Raw genomic sequence first — 23,207 nt, 5'->3', positions numbered from 1 at the left:
CTTAGAACAGAAGTAGAAATTCAATTCATATAAACACTACAGGGACATTTTGAACTTATGAAGGACAAGAACCGTAACTTAGTCATCATTTTAGACTCCAAATATGAGTAGAAAGCACTTTTATTTTTTTGTCGTGTGGTTTGAACTCTGGGCCTGGGCACTGTCCCTCAGCTCTTCAGCTTAAGGCTAGCACTCTACCACTTGAGTCCACAGCACCTCTTCCAAGAAAGCATTTTTTGCTAGTCAGTACTCTTAAAACAATTATGTAGACTATTAAAGAATTTGTAAGGATTACACAGAGAAAAAAAATTTTGTTTTTTATTTGTTTTGGTATAATACAAAATGGCATTCTAAGGTAAAATTAAAAAAACTAAATTTTGAATAAAAGTAAATATAATTATGACAGAAAATGTTAGTAATTAAGGTATGATGGACAAAACAGGACAAAACACACTGCCCCTTAATGGTTGCTTGGTTCATTTTCTTTGGCTACTGAATTCACTTCTGTGATTAGTTTGCAGGATTATTTATTCAACATTAACTATCTAACAAGGCATCGGGAAGGAAATAAAAACTAGTTAATAAAATATATATATATACATATATGCATATGTATATATGTATGTGTGCATATCTATATATGTGTATGGGTATATATATATATATATATATATATATATATATATATATATATTAGCCTTTTAAGAGAATTATGGCCAACTTTAAGATATTTGTATATTTAAAAATCATTAAGGCTGGGCATTAGTGGCTCAAGTTTGTAATCCTAATAGCTCAGGGGGCTGGAGAAGATCATGTTTCAAAGCCACTCCAAGGCAGGAAAAATCTGTGAAACTCTTATCTCCAATTTACCCATCCAAAAGCCAGAAGTGGAGCTGTGGGCTCCAGTGAAAAAAGCTAATGGAACAGTACCCAGACCCCAGGACCAGCACAAAAATAAATATATAAGAAATCCTTAAATATCCATGGTAAAAGTAAGAAACATACTGAGTGGCATTAAAATTTGAAATATTAAATACTATGGAACTTAAAAGCTAAAAATTGTTATGACTGAGATTATATAAGAGGATTGTGTAGTAAGAATTTTAACATGTGGATTCCACGTAAGATAGAGGAAAGAAACTTTTCTCCATGTGACTTTATTCCAAAGACAGTATTAGAAATCACAAAAGAGCTCACAGTACAACTGCAAGCCATGGAGAAATAGTGAAGTAGAAAACCAAATCATAACCACTATGTAAGCCAGGTGACCCAAGTGAGAGACTGGCTGTTCTAGGCACAGGAAAAAACACAGTTCTTGAATTTGGTGAGGGGACTTAGTATGACAATGACTCCTATGTGATAGGCAGCACTAGGAAGAAACTAGTTTTGCTGCTCCCCATTTCCCAGTGAACTATAAAGCTGGTGCCAGCTAGAGAGGAGACCTAAGCTTTAATGACAACTGAAAACAAGGAACAATCCTAAGTCAGGCAGCCTGGGAACAGCCCCCACCCCTAGTACAAATACACACACACACCCAGGAATCCTCTAGTACACACACACACACACACACACACACACACACACACACACACACACACACACACACACACACACACACACGAATCAGGCAGCCTGGAACAATCCTAAGTCAGGCAGCCTGGGAACAGCCCCCACCCCTAGTACAAATACACACACACACCCAGGAATCCCCTAGTACACACACACACACACACACACACACACACACACACACACACACACACACACACACACACACACACACACACACACACACACACAGAGGAATCAGGCAGCCTGGAACAATCCTAAGTCAGGCAGCCTGGGAACAGCCCCCACCCCTAGTACAAATACACACACACACCCAGGAATCCCCTAGTACACACACACACACACACACACACACACACAGGAATCAGGCAGCCTGGGAACAGCCCCCACCCCTAGTACAAATACACACACACACACACAAACACACACACCCAGGAATAAGTTAAATTAACAAAGGGTAAGACAATAAAAACTATAAAAAATAAATAAATTGAAGAAGCCACTAAATGATAGAAAGGTCTCCCACATTCATGGATTGGCAAAATACTGTGGAAATACTAAGTTATCGAAGGTGAACTGCAGATGCAATTCAATCCTTATCAAAATCTCAATGACATTCTTCACAGACATAGAAAATCCATTCAAAAATTTATATGGCAATTCATATGGAAAAATAGACTCTGAATAGAAAAGTAATTCTGTGCAAAATTGGGGGTATTCAAATTACACCACTGAGTCACAGTAACAAAAATAGCATTATACTGGCACAAAATTAGAAACACAGACTAAGGAATGGAGAACGCAGAAATCAACTCAAGCAGTTACAGCTAAGCAGCCAGAGCTAAGCAGCTTGATAAAAGTGCTCAAATACATTGGAAAATAGACTGATTTTTCTGAAAAATGGTACTAGGAAACCTGGATATCCACAAATCAAGGTAAATGAATCAAAGATATTAATGTAAGACTTGAAACTCGTACAAGGTGATATAGGGAAAACTTCAAAGTATATGAAACAACTTTCTGAGTAAGACTCTTTTTTTTGTTTTGGGGGTCCAGTCATGGGGCCTGAACTCTGGGCATGGGTGCTGTCCCTTAGCTCTTCAGCTCAAGGCTAGTGCTCTACCACCTGAGCCACAGCACCACTTCTGGCTTTTTTCTTTTTTGCTTATGTGGTGCTAAGGAATCGAAACCCAGGGTCTCATGCATGCAAGGCAAGTGCTCTACCACTGAGCCACCTTCCCAGCCCTGAGTAAGACTCTTAGTAAGAGTAAGAATTAACAAACAGGATTGCTTCAGCTCTGCACTTCAAAGCAAGCAGTTAGTTATAAGAGTAAAGATACAAGCAACAGGGGCTGGGAATGTGGCTTAGTGGTAGAGTGCTTGCCTGGCATGCATGAAGCCCTGGGTTTGACTCCTCAGTTCCACATAAGCACAAAAAGCCAGAAAGTAGTGCAGTGGCTCAAGTGCTATAGTTCCAGCCCTGTGCAAAAGAAGTTCGGGAACAGTGCCCAGACCCTGAGTACAAGCCCCAAGACTGGCAAAAAAAAAAAAAAACAAACAAAAAACAAGCAACAATATGGAACAAAATAGTCTCAGCTTTTTATTAAACAAGATATGCATGCACACGCACATGCACACACACACACACACACACACAGAATATAAAGAGCTAACAGATTAAGCTGCAGTATCTAAAAAACCCAAATAACCCAATCAGTAATTGGTAAATAAAACGTTTCCAAAAGAAGTGCAAATGGCCAATAAACACATGAACAAGTCTTCATAATTCTCAGCCATAAAGGAAACAGAAATAAAATATCATTGAGATTCAATCTCTCCTTAGTATGAACTACTATCATCAAGCAATTTAAGATTACAGGCTCAATCCTGCAATCCTATCTACTTGGGGAGGCCATTCCAGGTATAAAAGTTCAAGAAACTCAATTTTAATCTCAGTGGCTAGGAATGGTAGCAAACACTTGTCATCCCTACTTATGGGCAAAGTACAGTGGCATATACCTGTCAACAAAGGGATGCACAAATAGGAGGATCACAGTGCAAGTTGACACAGACATCAAGTGAGACCTTATTTTTAAAATAATGTATAAAGGGACTAGGAGTGGTTCAAGAGAAGAGTATTTGCTTAGCAAAAGTGAGGCCCTTAGTTCAACCACAGTATTACAACAACAACAACAACAACATAACAAATGGTGGTAAGGATCTAGTGTGAGGAGGAATCCTAACCCCTTGTATACTATTGCTTGGAATAGATAATAATTCAGCCACTCTGACCTTTTAAATTATTCCCTTTCATTTCAAATGCCACCAAAATCTACCAGATGGTTTAAAATGTTTGCTTCCTCTTATTATAGTATCTTCTGCTTTTGTACTGAGAGGTTCATTTCATCATGTAACTCATTTATGCTTCAAACTTTACTATTCTCTATTACCCTACTCAAAGAATTTTTTGATGTCTATCAAGACTCCTGAACAACTGACATACTCAAAATCAGTCTTCAGTTTTTCCTTGTCCATGCTGCTTTCCCTAATTTTTTGACATGCTTGGCAATTTGCTTTTAAAACCAAGACTATCACTACTTTTGGGTGCCATTCATGTCCCCATTTCTCCTACCTCACAAATTGAAGTTGAATCAAATATACAAGCTTTACTTTTTAAAACAAATCTCACCTCAGATGAGTAATTATTGAGAAGCTGTTCCGATAATTTCAGAAGACAGTTATCCAATGATTCCTTGAGATTTGAATGGACAGAAAGGCCAATACTAGATTGATACTTCTCTACAGCACATTCTTTCACAATGGTTAGAAAATCCATTTTGTCAAACGTTGTCTGAAGAAATAGTTCTTCTACTTCTGAGAATGAAGGCTCTTCATTATCTTTGTGGTGATTTTCACTTCAAGAAAGGGACATGTTTGATTTATAGCCAAACTAACTCATATTACATACCTCCCCATAATAGAAACACATTGCATAAAAACATCAAGCATTTTCTTCATTCAAAGTCTGCTTACATAAGAAATGGATTATTCTGTTTCTCTAGGAATCTATACGTACTTTTATAAAATTTCACTATTCAGTAGCAAGTTACTAACAGACAAAACACAGAATTTCAAAGGCAAAATCAGGAATGTATTTTAAAAGAACATAGTAACACTAGATATAAATGCTGAAAATAACTACCTGAAAACAATTTTTTCATCTGCAATTTTTCCAAAATTTATTTTCTTTCATTTTTTGACCTTGTGGTACAGATTAAGAATCTGTGTTCCTGAGATATCTTCAACACAGTGACAGACATAAGTCTCTAAGTCAATCAACTAGAACTAAAGTTTTACATTTTCTTTTTTTTCCCCTTGCAGCGCTTAGATTTGAACTCAGGACCTCTTGATTACTAGGCAGGTGCTCTACCATTTGAGTCACACTCCCAACCCATTTTTTGCTTTACTTATTACTTTTGATCCAGGGTTGTCTGTGAACCACAATCTTCCTGTATATACTCCTAGCTGAAATTATATAAGTGTAAGCCACCAAACCTGGATTCTTGAGCTGGAGTTTCACTAATTTTTTTGCCAAGGCTAGCCTCTGACCACAATCTCCACGTCCCAAGTATCTGGGATTATAGGTATGTGCCACCATACCTGGATGTTCACAGATTGTTTTACTTTGAGACAGAGGGTCATTACATTTGTCTAAGTTAATCTCAAGCTCCTGAAATAAATAATCCTCCTGTCTCTAGGCCTCTCAAGTGCTGGCATGTGTCACTGTGCCCAATTATCATTATTTTTTGTTAATTCAATGGCTTTTATTTTTTTGTCAAATTTTTTTCTTTCTCTCTCTCTCTTTCTTTTTGATTTGTGAAAATACTGTACAGAGGGGTTACAATTACATGGGCAAAGTAATGAGTACATTTCTTATCAAGCATTGTTGCCTCCTCCTTTGTTTCCCCTTACCATCCCTTCCCATCTCTCCTTCCCCTCCTCAATCCCCCCCCCACTATTATTTTTTAAAACTAAAAAAATTTTACCTCATGCATAAAAATGGACCACTCCTAAATCATTTCACATAAGCTTAACATTCCTAAGTTCCCATAAGAATCATTCAAATTGTTTGTACTGACATTTGGCATATTACATTACATACCATTAAAAAAGTAATAGCTTCTATCTAAAGTTATAGGACACCGATTATAATTGCTTATTTACATGCATCCTTATTTACAAGAAGCCTTACACTTGATGATGTTTTTACTTAGCCAAATTAGTTCTTTTTTTTTTTTGGCCAGGAATGGGGCCTGAGCACTGTTCCTGACTGTCCCTGAGCTTCTTTTGCACAAGGCTAGCACTCTGTCACTTGAGCCACAGCATCACTTCTGGCTTTTTCTGTTTATGTGGTACTGAGGAATAGAACCTGGGGCTTGCATGCTAGGCAAGCACTCTACCACTGAGCCACATTCCCAGCACACACACACACACACACACACACACACACACACACACACACACACACACATAATTAAAAAAAATTATTGTAAGGGTGATGTAAGGGTCACAGTTATGTAAGTCAGGTAATGAGTACATTTCCTTTTGAACAGTGTCACCCCCTCCCTCATTCTCTCCAAATTAGCTCTTAATTAAGACCAAATTATTCTACCAAAAATGTCTTTGCAACTAAAGCTGTATCTTAAAATATTACAGAATGCTATTAGATAACATACCATTCTGGCACACTTTGGAAAAAGTTCATTGCAGCTTTACAGTTTTTCATGGTGAGACTCACAAGAATTTTCTCCAGCATGAGATGAGGAAGCTTACTATAAAGAAAAATAAAAGTTTCACTTAAAAGACTCTAAGGCATTAAAAAGAATCCCTTAATATCCATGTATACCTATACCTATGCAATAAAACAAGAATATTTACTTCATTAGGGCTCATCCTGGAAAATTTGGCAGTATCATTATAAATTCTACTAGTTTCCAGTAAGTAGAGGAAATCTTACAAAATGAAACTAACAAAAAAAAAAACCCCATCAATACAATGGATAAAGTGAAATTACCTCTGAAGAATTGGAGGCAGCACTGTGCTGTATTCAATGTCATCCTCTAACTGATAGAATAAAAGCCATCTCATAATTGATTCCTTTAAAGAAAAGTTCTTATTAACTTCATATACATTCTGCTCTGTTCCTATTTTTGCTGTTTCCGGAACCACACAGACAGCCAGTGCCAAGGTCAAACAGCACACTGCAGGACTATGAAGAAACAGAAGACATTGGTTAAGGTAAGTTCTCTGAGATGCGGACAAGCTTATCCCTTTGCCTGCAATGCTTATGGCAGTGCTACACACAAACATCTAGATAACAAACCTGTAAAAGAGTATAGTTAAAAAAAATAAGACTGTTTTACACTAGAGAAGATTCTTAGTTAAAAGTTCTCTTGTAGGAGTTAGGCTCCAGTGGCTCATGCCTATAATCCTAGCTACTCAGGAGGCTGATATCTGAGGACTGAGGTTTGAAGCTAATCTGGGCAGAAAAGTCCCCAAGACTCCTACCTCCAATAAATTTCTCTGAAAAAGCCAGAAGCAGTGCTGTGGCTCAAGTAGTAGAGACTAGACCTGAGCACAAAGAGACCTAGGGAGAGGGCCCAGGCCCTCAAGTCTCAGGACTGGCAAAAATAAATTCTCTTGTAGGGCTAGGGGCATGGCTCAAGGGTGGAAAGCCTGACAGCAAGCCAAGGTTCTTTGTTCAAACCCCAATATTTTTTGGGGGAGGGGGTTGTCAATCATGGGTCTTGAATTCTGGGCTTGGGCACTGTCTCTGAGCTCTTCAGCTCAAGGCAAGCACTCTACCACTTGAGCCACAGTGCCACTTCCGGTTTTCTGGTGGTTAAATGGAGATAAGAGTCTCACAGACTTTTCTGCCTGCGCTGGGTTTGAACCTCAATCCTCCGATTTCAGCCTCCTAAGTAGCAAAAATTACATGCATGAACCACAGGTGCCTGGTTCAAACCCCAATATTGGGAAAGAAAATCTTATAATAATAATATGCAAGGGGATACTGTCAAAAAAAGAAATATATTCATTACTCAACTTATATAACTGTAGCCCTTCTGTACATCACCTTTATTTTATTTTCTAGTTGTGGGTCTTGAACTTGGCCTAAGCATTGTCCCTGAGTTCTTCAACTCAAGGCAAGTGTTCTACTACTTGAGCCACATCGCCACTTCCGATTTTCTGGTAGTTAACTGGAGATAAGGGTGTCATAGACTTTCTAGTCCAGGCTGGCTTTGAATCCCGATCCTCAGACCTCAGCCTCCTGAGTAGCTAGGATTATAGGCGTGAGCCACCAGCTTCCAGCTATACATCACCTTTACAATAACATTTTAAAAATAAAATCAAGATGGGTGCTGGTGGCTCACGCCTGTAATCTTAGCTGCTCAGGATACTGAGATCTGAGGACTGTGATTTGAAGCCATCCTGGGCAAAAAAGTCCCCATGAGACTCTTACCTTTAGTTAACTACTAGAAAACCAGAAGTGGAGCTATGGCTGAAAGTAGTAGAGCACTAGCCTTGAGCAAAAGAGCTCAGGGACAGCACACTGATACTGAGTTCAAACCTGGTAACGGACAAAAAAAAAATTTTTTTTAAATAAAATAGAATAAAATTACTGATTTCACCAGTGGTGGAGGTATGAGGGAAGGGTCATAATAATAGCATTCAGTCTATAAAAATAAAGTTTATAAATACATTTTATTTACATTGTTATTGTACAGGTAAGAAATTAATCTTTTAGGGGCTGGGAAGTTGGCTCAGTGGTAGAGCACTTGCCTTATATGCCTGAGGCCCTGGGTTCGATTCCTCAGCACCACATAAGCAAAAAGAAAAAAGCCAGAAGTGGCGCTGTGGCTCAAGTGGTAGAGCGCTAGCCTTGAGCTGAAGAGCTGAGGGACAGTGCCCAGGCCCAGAGTTCAGGCCCCACGACCGGTGCATTGCCTATGTGTATCTCATATAATATTTATTGAAATGAACTCCAGGAAATAGAAACAAGAGTTTTTTGTTGCTGTTTTTGTTTTTTCATTTTGTCTTGCTTTGAATGTGTAAGAGGAGGCACAGAAATAGAGTGACAAATGGGTAAACAAATGCACCTGTGACACTCACTAGACAATATGAACTATACAACTTGTTGATGAGGATGGGAGAGAAAAATTGGGAGTGAGAGAAGAAATGATATTATCCAAAAATAAATGCACTCTTTACCTGATTTATGTAACTGTAACCCCTCGGTAATCATCTTTATAATAACAATAAACAGGGCTGGGAGTATGGCTTAGTGGTAGGGTGCTTGCCTACCATGCATGAAGCCCTAGGTTCAATTTCTCAATACCACATAAACAGAAAAAGCCGGATGTGGTGCTGAGGCTCAAGTGGTAGAGTGTTAGCCTTGAGCAAAGAGAGGCTCAGAGACAGTACCAGGCCCTGAGTTCAAGCCCCAGGAATGGCAAAAAGAAAAAAAAAAAAAGAAAGCAATAAAGTTTTTAAAAAACGGCCTTAGTAAAATTTTACTTCTGAAAAATTAAATTCACATTTATGTATTTATTGCATATAAGTCCTCCTGGACAAATGTGCATTTAAAATATAATTAATATGTTCAACTGAAGTATGAAAATGATCAAAATCTATGTATATATCCGTAAATTCTGATACAATGGATATACAACCTACCTTGAAGGTTTGCAGGCTGAGCCAGTAAATAGCTTCCAGAATTCTCTGTCAACTTCAATTAAACTTCCTTGAATAATAGCTCTAAGTAAGCCAAAGTTTTCAGTTTGTATTTGTTCAGAACTTATGCCACGAAAGGTAATACACCAAATTTTAATCCAGAGTTTCAGTAATTCTGACTTTTGAGAGCTTTCTAGATTTGATTTCCTTCCTTGACACAATGCAACTTGGGTAAGACATTGTAACACATATGGTGTTCGCTCCCCATGTCGCTGTTGAGGCAGAAGCTGGTACAAGATTAACAGTAATGGAGAGAGCTCACAGTTAGGTAAACTGGCAGGATACTTTGATATTAGCTGAGTTGTAATCTGTAGCCTAAAACAGGGAAACAAATGAATATGGAAAAATTTAAAATTCCACCAACAAGCTAAAAAGGCAAATATAGAAACATGACACCTTTATACTATCTTAATTAAAATATCACCTTCCTAGTTTTCCTGGTACTGTCTTCAAAATAAAGTAGTTATTAGAGCTAGATGTATTCAACTGGTAGAGTATCTACCTGTTTCAGAAGCAGGTGGCTGAGTTCAACCAGTATTGGGATAAGTGGGGAGGGGTCTAGGGAAGAATACCAAAATCTGTACATGAAGATGGCAAAACAAAATCTCACTGAAAGGAAGGGTAAAGCGAGTGTAAGCAGAGGAAGAGGGGACGGGAAGGGTCAAATCAAAGTACTGAATATGCATGTGTGAAATGCCTTAATGAAACCTCTTTGAACAATTAGCATATACTAAAAAACATATAACAGGAGTGTAAAACGACCTATCCAGGGTCTGGACACTAGATTGGTTGAATGGAGAAGGTAAAGTCTAGTTAATACGGTCAAAATATTTAGTCTAGATGTTTTCTGAGAAAAATATGACTAAAATGCCAATAAATAAGGAAATATATAACATCTTACCAAGGCACAATATCAAAATCATTTTGTGACTTCTGAAGATAATCTTTTATTACTCCCCAACCCAGTTCTATTTTCCTTCTTTTGCAAGGTATACTGCAATCGGTAGATTGTCTTTGTGTAGCAGCATAAGACTGAGAAATCTCCAGGGATCTGGTATCTTCATTAAAAACCTGTAAAATGAAAATAAGCTTATATTTTTTTCAACTGCAACCGTTTTCTAATCATTCCATGGAAAAAATTCCTTATGAAATGAAGATACAAGAAATGCGCAATGCAAGAGCATTAAGTTATAGAAATGTGTGTGTGTATATATATATATATATATAATAGTAAAAAACATGTTAAATGATAAAAATGACATTCTTAGGAAGTAAATATTTTATTTCCTGAAGAGATTTACTGAAACACACCAAGAAATCTAAAAGCAAAAATCTATACTGTCAGGGGCTGGGAAGGTGGCTCAGTGGTAGAGCACTTTCCTTGCATGCATGAGGCCCTGGGTTCGATTCCTCAGCACCACATAAGCAGAAAAAAAAAAGCCAGAAGTGGCGCTGTGGCTCAAGTGGTAGAGCGCTAGCCTTGAGCTGAAGGGACAGCGGCTAGGCCCAGAGTTCAGGCCTATGACTGGATCCCCCCCCAAAAAAAACAACAAAAAACCTATACTGTCAAAGGGATTAAATTTAAATTACTACTAATATGTATGCGTGAAATTTCCACCTAGGATATTAAGAAAAAGTTTTACTTAACTGATGTCTTACTCCTATAATTCCTAGCCACTCAGGAGCCTGAGATTTGGTTCAAGGCTAGCCAGAAAAGCTTACCATATCTTATCTCCTGTTGTTTACTGGTAAAAAGCAGGACTGAAGTCATGGTTCAAGTGGTAGAGTGCCAGCCCCAGCAAATACAAGACCTGGAGTTAAAATTCTAATTCCACAAAAAAGTGGGTTTTTTTTTGTTGTTGTTTTTTGTTTTTATCATAAGGCCTGAGATCTGGGCCTGGGCACTCCTGAGCTCTTCAGCTGAAGGCTAGCATCCTACCACTTGAGTCACAGCACCACTTTCAGCTTTTTCTGCTTATGTGGTGCTAAGGAATCAAACCCAGGGCCTCATGCATGCAAGGCAAGCACTCTACCACTGAGCCACCTTCCTAGCCTCACAAAAAAGATTTTACATAATGATTAGGCCATCTGATGAGTAGTTAAGTAAAATGTAGTTTATCCATATAATCAAATATTCAACATAAAAAGTTTGGGTACTGGCTGATTCATGATAGAACATTATGCTGAATGAAGGAAGCCAAACAGAAAAAAAACACGTATTTTATCTGAAGTAAACAAAACAGGCAAATCCACAAAGATTAGAAGTACATCAGTGGGCTGGGAAGATGGCTAGTGGTAGAGCACTTGCCTTGCATGCATGAGGCCCTGGGTTCGATTCCTCAGCACCACATAAGCCAAAAGAATAAAAGCTGGAAGTGGTGCTGTGGCTCAAGTGGTAGTAGAGTGCTAGCCTTGAGCTGAAGAGCTGAGGGACAGCACCCAGGCCCAGAGTTCAGGCCCCACAACCAGACCACCCCCCCCCAGAAAAAAAAGAAGTACATCAGTGACTGGCTGCCAATGGCTAATAGAAGAGAGAATTAGGACTGAATGCTACAGCTCTGACATTTCTTTTGGTGACAGAAATACTCTATATTAGGTAGCAGTGATGATTTTACAACAAAGTAAAAAATTCTTAAAAATCACTGTTATAATTATTAATTTGTAATTTTTCATGCTACATAAATGTATTATTCAAGTTAAAAAAAGAATACATTAGTTAGGGTCATCTTATTTCTTATCAACAATATTTTAAGAATGTTAAAGTTCATTATGAATTTTCATTAAGCACTTACGTGCAAAAGTTGTATTTTAAGCTGGGTGCTGTGGTAGCTCATCTCTGTAATCCTACCTACTCAAGAAGCTGAGGTCTGAGGATCCTGTTCAAATCCAGCCCAGGCTGGAAAGTCCATGAGACTCTTATCTCCAATTAACCACCAGAAAACCAGAAGTGGAGCTGTGGCTCAAAGTGGCAGAGCTCTAGCCTTGAGCAAAAGCATTCAGGACAGGGCCCAGGCCCCAAGTTCAAGCCCCATATCTGGTAAGAAAAAGAAAGTTAAGTTTTAAATAAAAAGAGTATTTCCAAATATTGGAGGTGGGGGTGTTTTTGTTTTTGTGTGCTGGTCCTGGGGTTTGAACTTAGGCCTCGGCACTGGCCCTGAAATTTTGTGCTCAACATAAATGCTCTACCACTTGAGCCACAGCTCCATTTTCAGCTTTTGGTGGTAAACTAGAGATAAGAATCTCATGGAGGGCTGGGAAGGTGGCTCAGTGGTAGAGCGCTTGCCTTGCATGCATGAGGCCCTGGGTTCGATTCCTCAGCACCACATAAGCAAAAGAAAAAAAAAAAAAAAAAGAATCTCATGGACTTTCCTGCCTGGGCTGGCTTTGAATTGCCATCCTCAGATCTCAACCTCATGAGTAGCTAGTATTACAGGACTAAGCCACCAGTGCTAAGCTCACACATGTATATTTTGAAAGAAAAAGTTACATGTAATTTTATATATTATTGTTAACATACATCTAAAAATTACAGAAGGAAAATTAACAGGAAACTTCAAGAGGTGGCAACAACTATTATACCTGGTGACAAATATCTGCCATCAATTCAATTAAATTTTCCTTGACAGCAATATTACGAGAACCTGAAGAGTATTTTCCTCTGCTTCCTATATGACTTATCTCGTTCACTAGTAAATCATATAAGTTGTATAAGATACTTTGCCATTTTGTTGATTCATAAGCACCTGTAATCCAAAAAAATTAAAATGTAATTTACAAACTTTGCACTGTCAACTCCCATAAAATTACCCAGCTGTGTAAGCCATCAACATTACTGATATTTTCAGTATTAATGCCTCTTCTGACAACATTCAAAGAGTGTCCATCTCACAGTAATTATCGTTGGTATAAACACCTTATGTATTCCAACTTACATAAGCCCTTTTCTAATTTTTTCTTTAAGGAATATACAATTAGTATGTTATCTCTTTTATAGGAGGAACAACTCCTCCATGTATGGTTTTTTTTGTTAAAGAAGGAAAAACGCCACTTCATCCAACCAGTATGTGCATGATCTATTCACTTATTGTGACTATTTTCACCAACCCAATAATCTTTTCCAGAACAGACTCTAGTCATCTTATGCCACTTTTAAAATGCTGACTCAAAAGTCCCAACATGCCAGGCGACAGTGGCTCACACCTGTAATCTTACTCAGGAGGCTGACATCTAAGGATTGTGATTTGTAGCCAGTTTGTGCAAAAAAGTCCTTATAAGACTGTTTATCTCCAATTAAAGACCAGAAGTAGTGCTGTGGCTCAAGTGTTAGAGTGCTAGCCTTGAGCACAAAGAGGCTCAGGCCCTGAGTTCAAGCCCCACAATTAATAACCTCTTACAGGGAACTGGCAACACTGGATATTTATTTATATTTCTCACAATACTTGGCACTAGACAAAAGAAAAGGCATGATATAATTGGCTCAAGTTCCAAAATGCATTAAAAAATCCTGACAACTAATAACATTATTAAGCAAAGTAATCCAAAGGTCATATCTCTGATAGAATCCTGCCATATTTAAACTTCTATATTTCAATGAAGCAGCAAATCCAAAACAGTAAAAGTTTCCTTTATACCTTTGTCATGGGTTTTGGCTCCTTTTGGATGGTGGATATAAATCTGAAGCTGAAATAATTCAATAAGTACTTCTTTTAAGGAATCGTTAAGTCGATGTTGAGCCCAAATATAGAGTAAGGTAGGAAGAATTTCATCTCCTAATTCGCATACTCGAATCCGAAAATTGACAGCCAATGTTTTGAGGAAGATAATAAAAGCTGCTACGATGTGATTTAAGCCTACAGAGCTCTTTTCTTGTCTGTGACAGAAAACAAATTCAAGTTGGTATAATAGGAATATACTATATGAAAACAATCTAATTTTTCAATAGTCTCATTCAAAACCATTCTGAGAAAAAAAATCACAGCAACACTATAAAACAACAAACAGTTGGTGCTTAAGAGACTACTGCTAGTTCTGCCTATTGCTAAAACATTGTCTAAAAATATATAAAACTGATTTGTAAAACCTGCCATTTAAAAAATAATTTATAAACGGGATAATGCCACACAAATGTATGACATCAAGCTCCCAAGGCATACTATGTTATCTTCAAGATGAAGATGAAATTTCTTAGGAGAATATTAAACTTTGTAACTGAAAGAGAGTTTAACTGGCTCATTGGAAATCCACTGATTCTAATATGATGGCTCAATGCTCCTATTTTACATTCCCATAACACTTTATGGGAATTTGCTTTTCTCAAAATCCTTGCCTGCATTTATTAGGCTTTGTATTTTTAATGACAGTCTTTCTATGGGGGTGAAATAGCTCACTGTGATTTGACTTGCATTTCCCAGATAGCTAATGAGTGTTTTTAAAAATAAATTTGACCATTTGAACTTCTTCTTTTGAAAAGTAGCTGATTCACATCCTGTACCCATTTTGTTTGGCTGTTTGGTTATTTTTTGAGACAGGGTCTCACAATTTAGCCAAGGATGGCCTCAAACCTGTAATCCTCCTACCTCAGACTCCAAGTGCTGAGATTATAGGCATACTCCACCATGTCTTTCTTTATTCACTTTTTAAAAACTGGCTTATTAAAAAAATTTAAGATTTGTCTTTTAACTTCTTTGTATATTCTGGATATTAATCCTTTGCCAGACAAAGACTTGGCATTTTTTTTTCCATTCTAGTTTGTATCTTCATTCTTCTATACTGTATATTAGCTTCTTAGTTTATAAAATCACACTTACCTACTTTTGTTTTACTGTTGGTGCTTTGGGGATTTTTTTTTTTTGGTCGGTCGTGGGGCTTGAACTCTGGGCCTGGGCGCTGTCCCTCAGCTCTTCAGACCAAGGCGAGGGCTCTACCACTTGAGCTACAGCGCCACTTCCGGTTTTCTGGTGGTTTATTGGAGATAGGAGTCTCATGGTCTCTCCTGCCCAGGCTGGCTTTGCACCGCGATCCTCAGATCTCAGCCTCCTGAGTAGCTAGGATTACAGGTGTGAGCCACCAGCACCCAGCTTGCTTTTTTTATCCAAAAAATTATTGCTTATATCAATCTCTTAAAGGGTTCCCATTATTATCTCTTAGTTTTATGGCTTCAGATCTTAACATTCAGGTCTCTGATTTAATTATGTATAGGCATAGACATTAAGTTTTATAAATGTATTAACACAGAACCTCATGAATATATACAATTAGTATACAATGATTTAAAAAATGCTTATCTTGACAGGCACCAGTGGCTCACGCCTGTAATCCTAGCTACTCAGGAGGCTGAAATCTGAGAATCACAGTTCAAAGCCAGCCCAGGCAGGAAAGTCCGTGAGATTCTTATCTCCGATTAACTACCAGAAAACTGGAAGTGGTGCTGTGGCTTAAGTGGTAGAGCACTAGCATTGAGCTGAAGAGATCAGGGACAGTGCCTAGGCCCAGAGTTCAAGCCCCATGAATGACAAAAAAGAAAAAAGAAAAGAAAAAAAAAGCTAATCTAGGACAACCATTTTTCTAAAAGATAAGCATTTTTCATTAATGAATCTAAAACATGGTCTTGGCAAGAACAAGTGGATTTTTAATACAAAATGATGCAGATTACATTACCTTACATACTGAATAGCCTTGGCAAAAAAGTCCAAAAATTTGGAATTCAATCCATCAGTTTGTGAACAGCATCCTTTGGTGACAGCATGAATTATTCTAGCCACTAAAACTCTATTAATATCTTGTGAAGGTTTGAGATAGAGCCTGAAGTACACAGACAGTAAGTCTAAAAGAAAAGAAAACCAACAATACTTAGCTGCTTAAAAAAAAAAAAATAGACAACGTGGGGGGAGGGAAGAGTTGGGGAGGTGGGGAGAGAAGGGATGATAGGGGAAAAACAAAGGAGGTAACAATGCTCGATAGGAAATGTACTCATTACCTTACTCATGTAACTGTAACCCCTCTGCACAGTATTCTTACAATAAAAAACATATTAAAAAATAGGCACCAGTAGTTTATGAGGACTGAGATTCAAAGTAAGCCTGGGCAGAAAAGTCTGTGAGATTTCCATCTCCAATAAACTACTCAAAAAAACCTGAAAGTGGAGGTGTGGCTCAAGTTTAAAGCACTAGCCTTGAGCAAAAGAAATTCACGGAAAGTACCCACGCCCTGAGTTCAAGACCCAGACCTCGCACACAAAAGAAAAAAAATTAAATCAAATATGTTTGATGCAACAATTCAATGTAAACATTCCACAATCCCACAAAAGCAACAATAGTTTACATTTAACAATCAAAGAACTATTTAAAAGTATCATTTTGTATAGAACTCCCTTAAGAATAACTAGAGCAGCAGAGTGTGGGAACATCAGTTTAAAAAACAGATCTCAGACAAACTATTTCTCCAAGCAGTCATCAAAACTTAACAAAGCATATAGTGAAATATTCAGTTATAGTTTTTGGCCAATGCTGTTTTATTGATATATAGTTCATGTCATGAACTATGGAGGGTCTTGGATTTTATTTTGCTTGTAATCTTGCAAATAACAGGACTGTTTCATGGAGGCTGACAGAAGATAGAAGACTCTTGATCAAAGAAAAGGAGTTGAAAGTTTATTCTCTTAACAATGATACAAGGAAGGTATAATACCTTCCCTTTTTCCATCAGTACCCTAATTCAAAACACAAAATGAAGAGACAACTGACACAAGTAAAAAGAGTGATCTATGTTATAGGGATGGAATCATAAGCTTTTTATAAATGAACTGCCTATAAACAAACCAGTCTTTTGTCTAAATTGGCAAGTCTTCAACTCTTTCAAATTTGTTCACTATCCAAATATATGCAAAAACAGTCTGAGAGAAAAAAATTAGACAAGGTCTCTGATTATAAGATGTGAGGGAAAACAAGAGACACTGAAAAATATTTCCAAACACGATGAAAAGTAGCTACTGAAGTAAAACATCATTCTCATGAAGATTAGCAAATCCTAAAGCATCAAGCCTCAATTCCACCCATAAATACTTTATTTTATAATTAAATTTAATAGTGATATAAATTGTCTCTGAATTTAAGTATTAGTTATTTCAGCAACTGTATTTAATGGGACTCATACCGGATAATAATTTACAAAAACATGGTAGGTGTGGGGTACCGGTGGCTTATGTCTGTAATCCTAGCTACTCATGAGGCTGAGATATGAGAATCATGGTTCAAAGCCAGCCTGGGCAGGAAAGTACATGAGAGACTTTCCTCCAATTAACCACCAGAAAACCAAAAGCAGTGCTGTAGCTCAACTGATAGGGTGCTAGCCTTGAGCTGAAGAGCTCAGGAACACCACCCAGGCCCAGAGTACAAGCCCCACAACCAAGAAAAATAAATAAAAACATGGCAGAGACTATGCATTATATTGAATTGAAATGCTATAATGAAATCTTAATGATGCTATTACAGTAATGCGTATGTTAACAGAAATTTACTCCAACTTATAAAGTTAACATAAGGACTGTAGTGGTTTCCACATCATCAGTTTAAATAAAAATCATTTTAGTTAGGAAAAAAATACACAAAGGGAACCCTGAGTTAGTTGGTTTGAATAACATCTATGCATATGCTATATGTATGTAACTGTATGTCACAGGACTGTAGAAATGGAGTTATAAATGATACTGAACAGAAGAATAAGACTAATATAAACACCTCACTGTGCATTCCTTGCATAGTAAAGAAACAGTATTTAAAATGTTTTATTGAACAAAACAGGTAATGGTAAAATTTTATTTACAAGCCAGGCATTAGTGGCTCACACCTATAATCCTAGCTACTCAGGAGGCTGAGATATAAGAATCTCGGTTCAAAGCCAGCCTGGGCAGGAAATTCCATGAGACACTTATCTCCAATAAACCACTCAGAAAATCGGAAGTGGTAGTATGGCTCAAGTGGAAGAGCACTCACCCTGAGCTGAAGAGCTGAGGGACAGTGCCCAGGCCCAGAGTTCAAGCCCCAAGAACGACCAAAAAAAAAAACAAAAAAACGCCAAATTTAAAGACATAAATGTGAAATGAAATGTGCCTTTTACTTGACAAGGGGAACAGGTGAATAGGAGCCAAATGACTAAAGCAGACTTCAGGGCTTTACATTGGTTGTGGGAAATTTTTTATCCAGATTCTCACATAATCCTTCATATTCCCCTAGCAAGTAGTAAAAAGGCTAAAAAGGCTGGTACAAGATAATCAACAAAACTATCATAACTTGGGGCAGGGAAGGTGGCTCAGTGGTAGAACGCTTGCCTTGCATGCATGAGGCCCTGGGTTTGATTTCTCAGCAGCACATAAGCACAAAGAAAAAAGCTGGAAGTGGCGCTCTGGCTCAAGTGGTAGAGCGCTAGCCTTGAGCTGAAGAGCTGAGGGACAGCACCCAGGGACAGAGTTCAGGCCCCACGACTGGACCCCCCCAAAAAAAGTAAAAAAAAACAAAACACTATCAGAGCTAAAAAAAAGATTTCTATATGTACACACACACACACATATGCACATACACACACGTATATATGAAACACATACAGGCAGGATTAGCTTCTTCAAAAAGGCTGGAGCATATGCCTTCAGATTCATCCATAACCAAAAAAGCTCAAAAACCAAACAGTAAAACAACCTATGAATAAGGAGTTTCTTAAATTGAGAAAAACCTCAAATAGCATTAAATGTAAATTCCTTGATACTTCTTCAATTTTATTGGCCTCTGCTTTTTTGCTTGTTTGAAGTTTTCTAAATTTTTAGGGCAATGGCTTGTTCTTTTTCTACTTTTTGGTAAGAGGATCTTATTAACTTGACTCCTTTCTTCTAAAATAGACACTTCATGGTATAAATCATCGTTTCAGAATACCTCTCACTATTATCCAAAAATTTTCCTAAGTTACATTCTTATCCACTTCTAGGTATTATGTCTTTCCTTCAACTCATGAATTATTTAGAAGTATATAATTTATTTTCATAGTACTATAATGGAAGGCTGGGAATGTGGCTTAGTGGTAGAGTGCTTACTTAGCATACATGAAGCCCTGGGTTCAATTTTTCAATACCACATGCACAGAAAAACCTGGAAGCAGAGCTGTGGTTCAAGTGGTAGAATGACAGCCTTGAGCAAAAGAAGCTCAGGGACAGTGCCCAGACCCTGAGTTCAAACCCTAGGACCAGCAAAAAAAAAAAAAAAAAAAAAAAAAAAAAAAAAAAAATATATATATATATATATATATATATATGAAACAGTACTGTGGAAGGAAAGAAAAGATACAAATTTAAAAATCAGAAACACTCTCACAGCATAACCCAGAAGTGTGTCTTGCTAATCTCCTACGTATCTCTCAATCCTATCAAGCTGACAATCAAGATTAGCTTATGACAAAAACAGTTCCAGTCACTCCAGGTTTACCAGAACTCCCTCCTTTGTCTTTGTAACCAAAGCTCCTCAAAGTGTTGTCTCTATACTTGCTAATTATTTACCTCTCTTGACAACAGTGCTTTCACATCAGTCTTGTTTCTGTTTGGACAATGTTTTAGCAGCAGGCTGAATTAACAATCCCTTAAGCCCTAAGGAAGAAACTTTCATTGCTGTATAGTGAGGATGACTTTTTTTTCATGTCAAGTTAAGCCTGATGCATTCTATCATAATACATTTAGTTTTCATTGTCTTACCAATAACTCAGCAAGTGCCCTAATCCATACTTCTGTGTCATACCATTCCTACAATATCTGTGATGCTCTCCACCTCCCTTCCAACCTGAAACTCTTGCTTTCACTTTTACAACACTTCTCTTTAGTTTTCTCTTATTTCCTATACTCATGGTTCAGAGGCACACTGCTCTGTGTACCCAAAGAGTCCATATGACATTTTAAGTTCTACTTCATTTTTTTTTTCTGCCATTGGATTCCTTGACTCCATGAGAAGAGGAAAGCAGTGTTTCAAATCTGTAATTCCAGTTCCATAGGTAAGCACTTAATGTATTACTAGTGATTTAATAATTCAGATATAAAGGAAATAAAAATCAGATTTTGTAACCATGTAATTCCCCTAAAGATACATTATACTGTGAGATCATTTGAGAGACAGACTGCTTTTATTGGTGACATACCATTTTATACTGAAAAAAAAGTTCACAACCAACCTTCAAAACTTACCTAGCCATTGTTGCTGAGATATTTCACACCAGTATTTTCTCACTGAAAGAATGTCTTTGAGTAATATGTTGCTACAATCAGCTCCATATATAACACCATTATATGAATCTTTCACTGTATCCATGATATAAATCAAGAGCTCTTGACATTTTAACCTGGGTGCTCCTATGTAATAGCAAAACAAAGAAACAAATGATTCTTAAAAAAATAAAGGGCATTTGAAATGGCTACAATGAAAATAATTCCATATGATAAATTACAGTGTGTGTGTTTCTGGGGAGTGGACTCACGGCCGTGTGTGTGTGTGTGTGTGTGTGTGTGTGTGTGTGTGTGTGTGTGTGTGTGTGTTTCTGGGGAGTGGACTCACGCCGTGTGTATGTGTGTGTGTGTGTGTGTGTTTCTGGGGAGTGGACTCACAGCCGTGTGTGTGTGTGTGTGTGTGTGTGTGTGTGTGTTTCTGGGGAGTGGACTCACGCCGTGTGTGTGTGTGTGTGTGTGTGTGTGTGTGTGTGTGTGTGTGTGTGTGTGTGTTTCTGGGGAGTGGACTCACGGCCTGTGTGTGTGTGTGTGTGTGTGTGTGTGTGTGTGTGTGTGTTTCTGGGGAGTGGACTCATGGCCGTGTGTGTGTGTGTGTGTGTGTGTGTGTGTGTGTGTGTGTGTATGTGTGTGTGTGTGTGTGTTTCTGGGGAGTGGACTCACGGCCTCACCAGTTGGGCCACATTTTAAGCTATAGAAAATTACTCTTAACTCCACTGGGCTAGACACCAATGGCTCATTCCTGTAACTGCCAAATGAACTTCAGGCCCAAATCCAGTATCACTAAAAATTTAAAAAGAATAAAAAGGAAAGAAAGAAATGTGACATCTTAGTTCTGTTCTAATCTGTAAAATATAAACTAAGCCTGGCACTAGTGAATTCTAGCTACTGAGGAGCTAAGATCTGCCAATCAAGGAAAGCCACCCCGGATAGGAAAGTCTGTGAGATTCTTTAGTTAAGTGCCAAAAAAAAAAAAAACAGCCCAAAGTGGAGCTGTGGTTCAAGTGGTAGATTGCTAGCCTTGAGCACAAAAACACAGGTACAGTGCCCCAAGCCCAGAGTTCCCAAGCCCAAGTCCCAGGACTGCCAAACTTGGAGAGCTGTAATTAAGCTGAAGAATATTTTGTTTTTTTGGGTTTTTTTTGGGGTCCGTTTATGGGGCCTGAACTCTGGGCCTGGGCACTGTCCCTCAGCTCTTCAGCTCAAGGCTACCACTTAAGCCAGAGCACCACTTCCGGCTTTTTTCTTTTTGCTTATGTGGTGCTGAGGAATTGAACCCAGGGCCTCGAGCATGCAAGGCAAGCCCTCTACCACTGAGCCACCTTCCCAGCCCCAAGCTGAAGAATATTTTGAAGAGTACAATAAAACTAGGTCATGTGAAGGAAGTAGATCTGCTTACCTTTGAGAAGAATAGTCATGAAAAATATTAAGACTATCTCAAAGGAGATCACTTTGAAAACAATGATCAAGAGTTATATTCAGTAATTAAGACTACATGTCTTCCCAGTTAGTAAAAAATGGAGATGGGAGGATCACAGTTGAAGGCCAGTCTAGGCAAAAAAATTAATGAGAATTGTCTTATTAAACAGGCCAGGCATGATGATGGACATCTGCAAGCTCAGCTAAACAGAAAGTAGAGGTAAGAGAATAGTGGCCCCCAAAATCTGGCCCAAGACAAAAGCACCAGACAGACATTACTTGAGAACAAGCTAAGGCAAAAAGGTTTGGGAGTATGTTCTACTGTGAGAGGACTTGAATAGTAAGCAGAAGATCCTAAGTTCAAACACCAGTATCACCAAAAGAAACAAAACAAGCCATACTTGTATGCAGATAAAGAGAGGATCCAAGAAGGATTTAAACAGTAGCTTTCATCCTTTCATTTCTGAGATTTTGTTTGTTTATAGAAATTTCCCCAAATATTTGAACCTATATTAGAAATCATGGTATGTACTAAAAATTATAATCAATTTTTAGATTACCATATTCTGATTAAACTTAAGATACCCTATTAAACTATTTATAATATACAATGTTGCTTACTTTTATTTGCACATTTGATGAAGTATCTGACCAAGCTACTAATTTCTTGCATCTTTTTCTGTCTGGAGGTTTGTGTTGAGGCGGAGACATTTGGTTTAGCTGTTCTTAGACATTCTGTTTCTTTCTGAATATATTTCTGTAAAAATCTTTAAGAAAACAAAACAGAATTTCAAAAACTCATCAATGCTACAGGTGGACCCGTTGCAACAATAAGTACAAGTTGTCATGTCGAAAGCGAACCTTACAACTTTGGGGGGGGAGGCAGGGAAGGGATGTGAAGGGTAAACAAAGGAGGAGGTTGCAATGCTTGATATGAAATGCACTCATTATCTTGCCCATGTAATTGTAACCCCTCTGTACAGTATGTTCACAATAAAAAATTTAAAAAAATTCAATGCTAAATTTTTTATGCTTTTAAAAAGTACTATGTTCTTGGGGCTGAGAAGGTGGCTCAGTGGTAGAGCGCTTGCCTTGCAAGCCTGAGGCCCTGGGTTCGATTCCTCAGCACCACATAAGCAAAAAGAAAAAAAGCCAGAAGTGGCGCTGTGGCTCAAGT

The 23,207-nt window shown here is 38.0% G+C and overlaps 1 protein-coding gene across 2 annotated transcripts in view; it reads right to left on the bottom strand.

Moving 5' to 3' along the window:
* Atm (ATM serine/threonine kinase) overlaps window positions 1–23,207 on the bottom strand; it is a 94,516-nt gene that overhangs the window by 68,168 nt on the left and 3,141 nt on the right. For both annotated transcript variants that reach the window (XR_006147851.1, XM_042682764.1), the window contains exons 4-13: window positions 22,652–22,797; window positions 20,576–20,740; window positions 16,021–16,186; window positions 13,995–14,233; window positions 12,943–13,106; window positions 10,265–10,434; window positions 9,307–9,678; window positions 6,644–6,838; window positions 6,306–6,401; window positions 4,259–4,484 (exon numbers count right to left, since the gene is read on the bottom strand). Coding sequence is in view for 1 of the 2 variants with exons in the window: in XM_042682764.1 (XP_042538698.1) it covers window positions 4,259–4,484; window positions 6,306–6,401; window positions 6,644–6,838; window positions 9,307–9,678; window positions 10,265–10,434; window positions 12,943–13,106; window positions 13,995–14,233; window positions 16,021–16,186; window positions 20,576–20,740; window positions 22,652–22,797 (1,939 nt within the window). In the remaining variant the exon portion in view is untranslated. The remainder of the gene's footprint in view (window positions 1–4,258; window positions 4,485–6,305; window positions 6,402–6,643; window positions 6,839–9,306; window positions 9,679–10,264; window positions 10,435–12,942; window positions 13,107–13,994; window positions 14,234–16,020; window positions 16,187–20,575; window positions 20,741–22,651; window positions 22,798–23,207) is intronic.

Source organism: Dipodomys spectabilis, unplaced genomic scaffold (genome assembly GCF_019054845.1).
Source record: "Dipodomys spectabilis isolate Male_0828 unplaced genomic scaffold, ASM1905484v1 ptg000076l, whole genome shotgun sequence".
Classification (NCBI taxonomy): Eukaryota; Metazoa; Chordata; class Mammalia; order Rodentia; family Heteromyidae; genus Dipodomys; species Dipodomys spectabilis.
The sequence above is the reverse complement of the archived record's forward strand: the minus strand, read 5'-3'. Positions and strand labels throughout refer to the sequence as shown.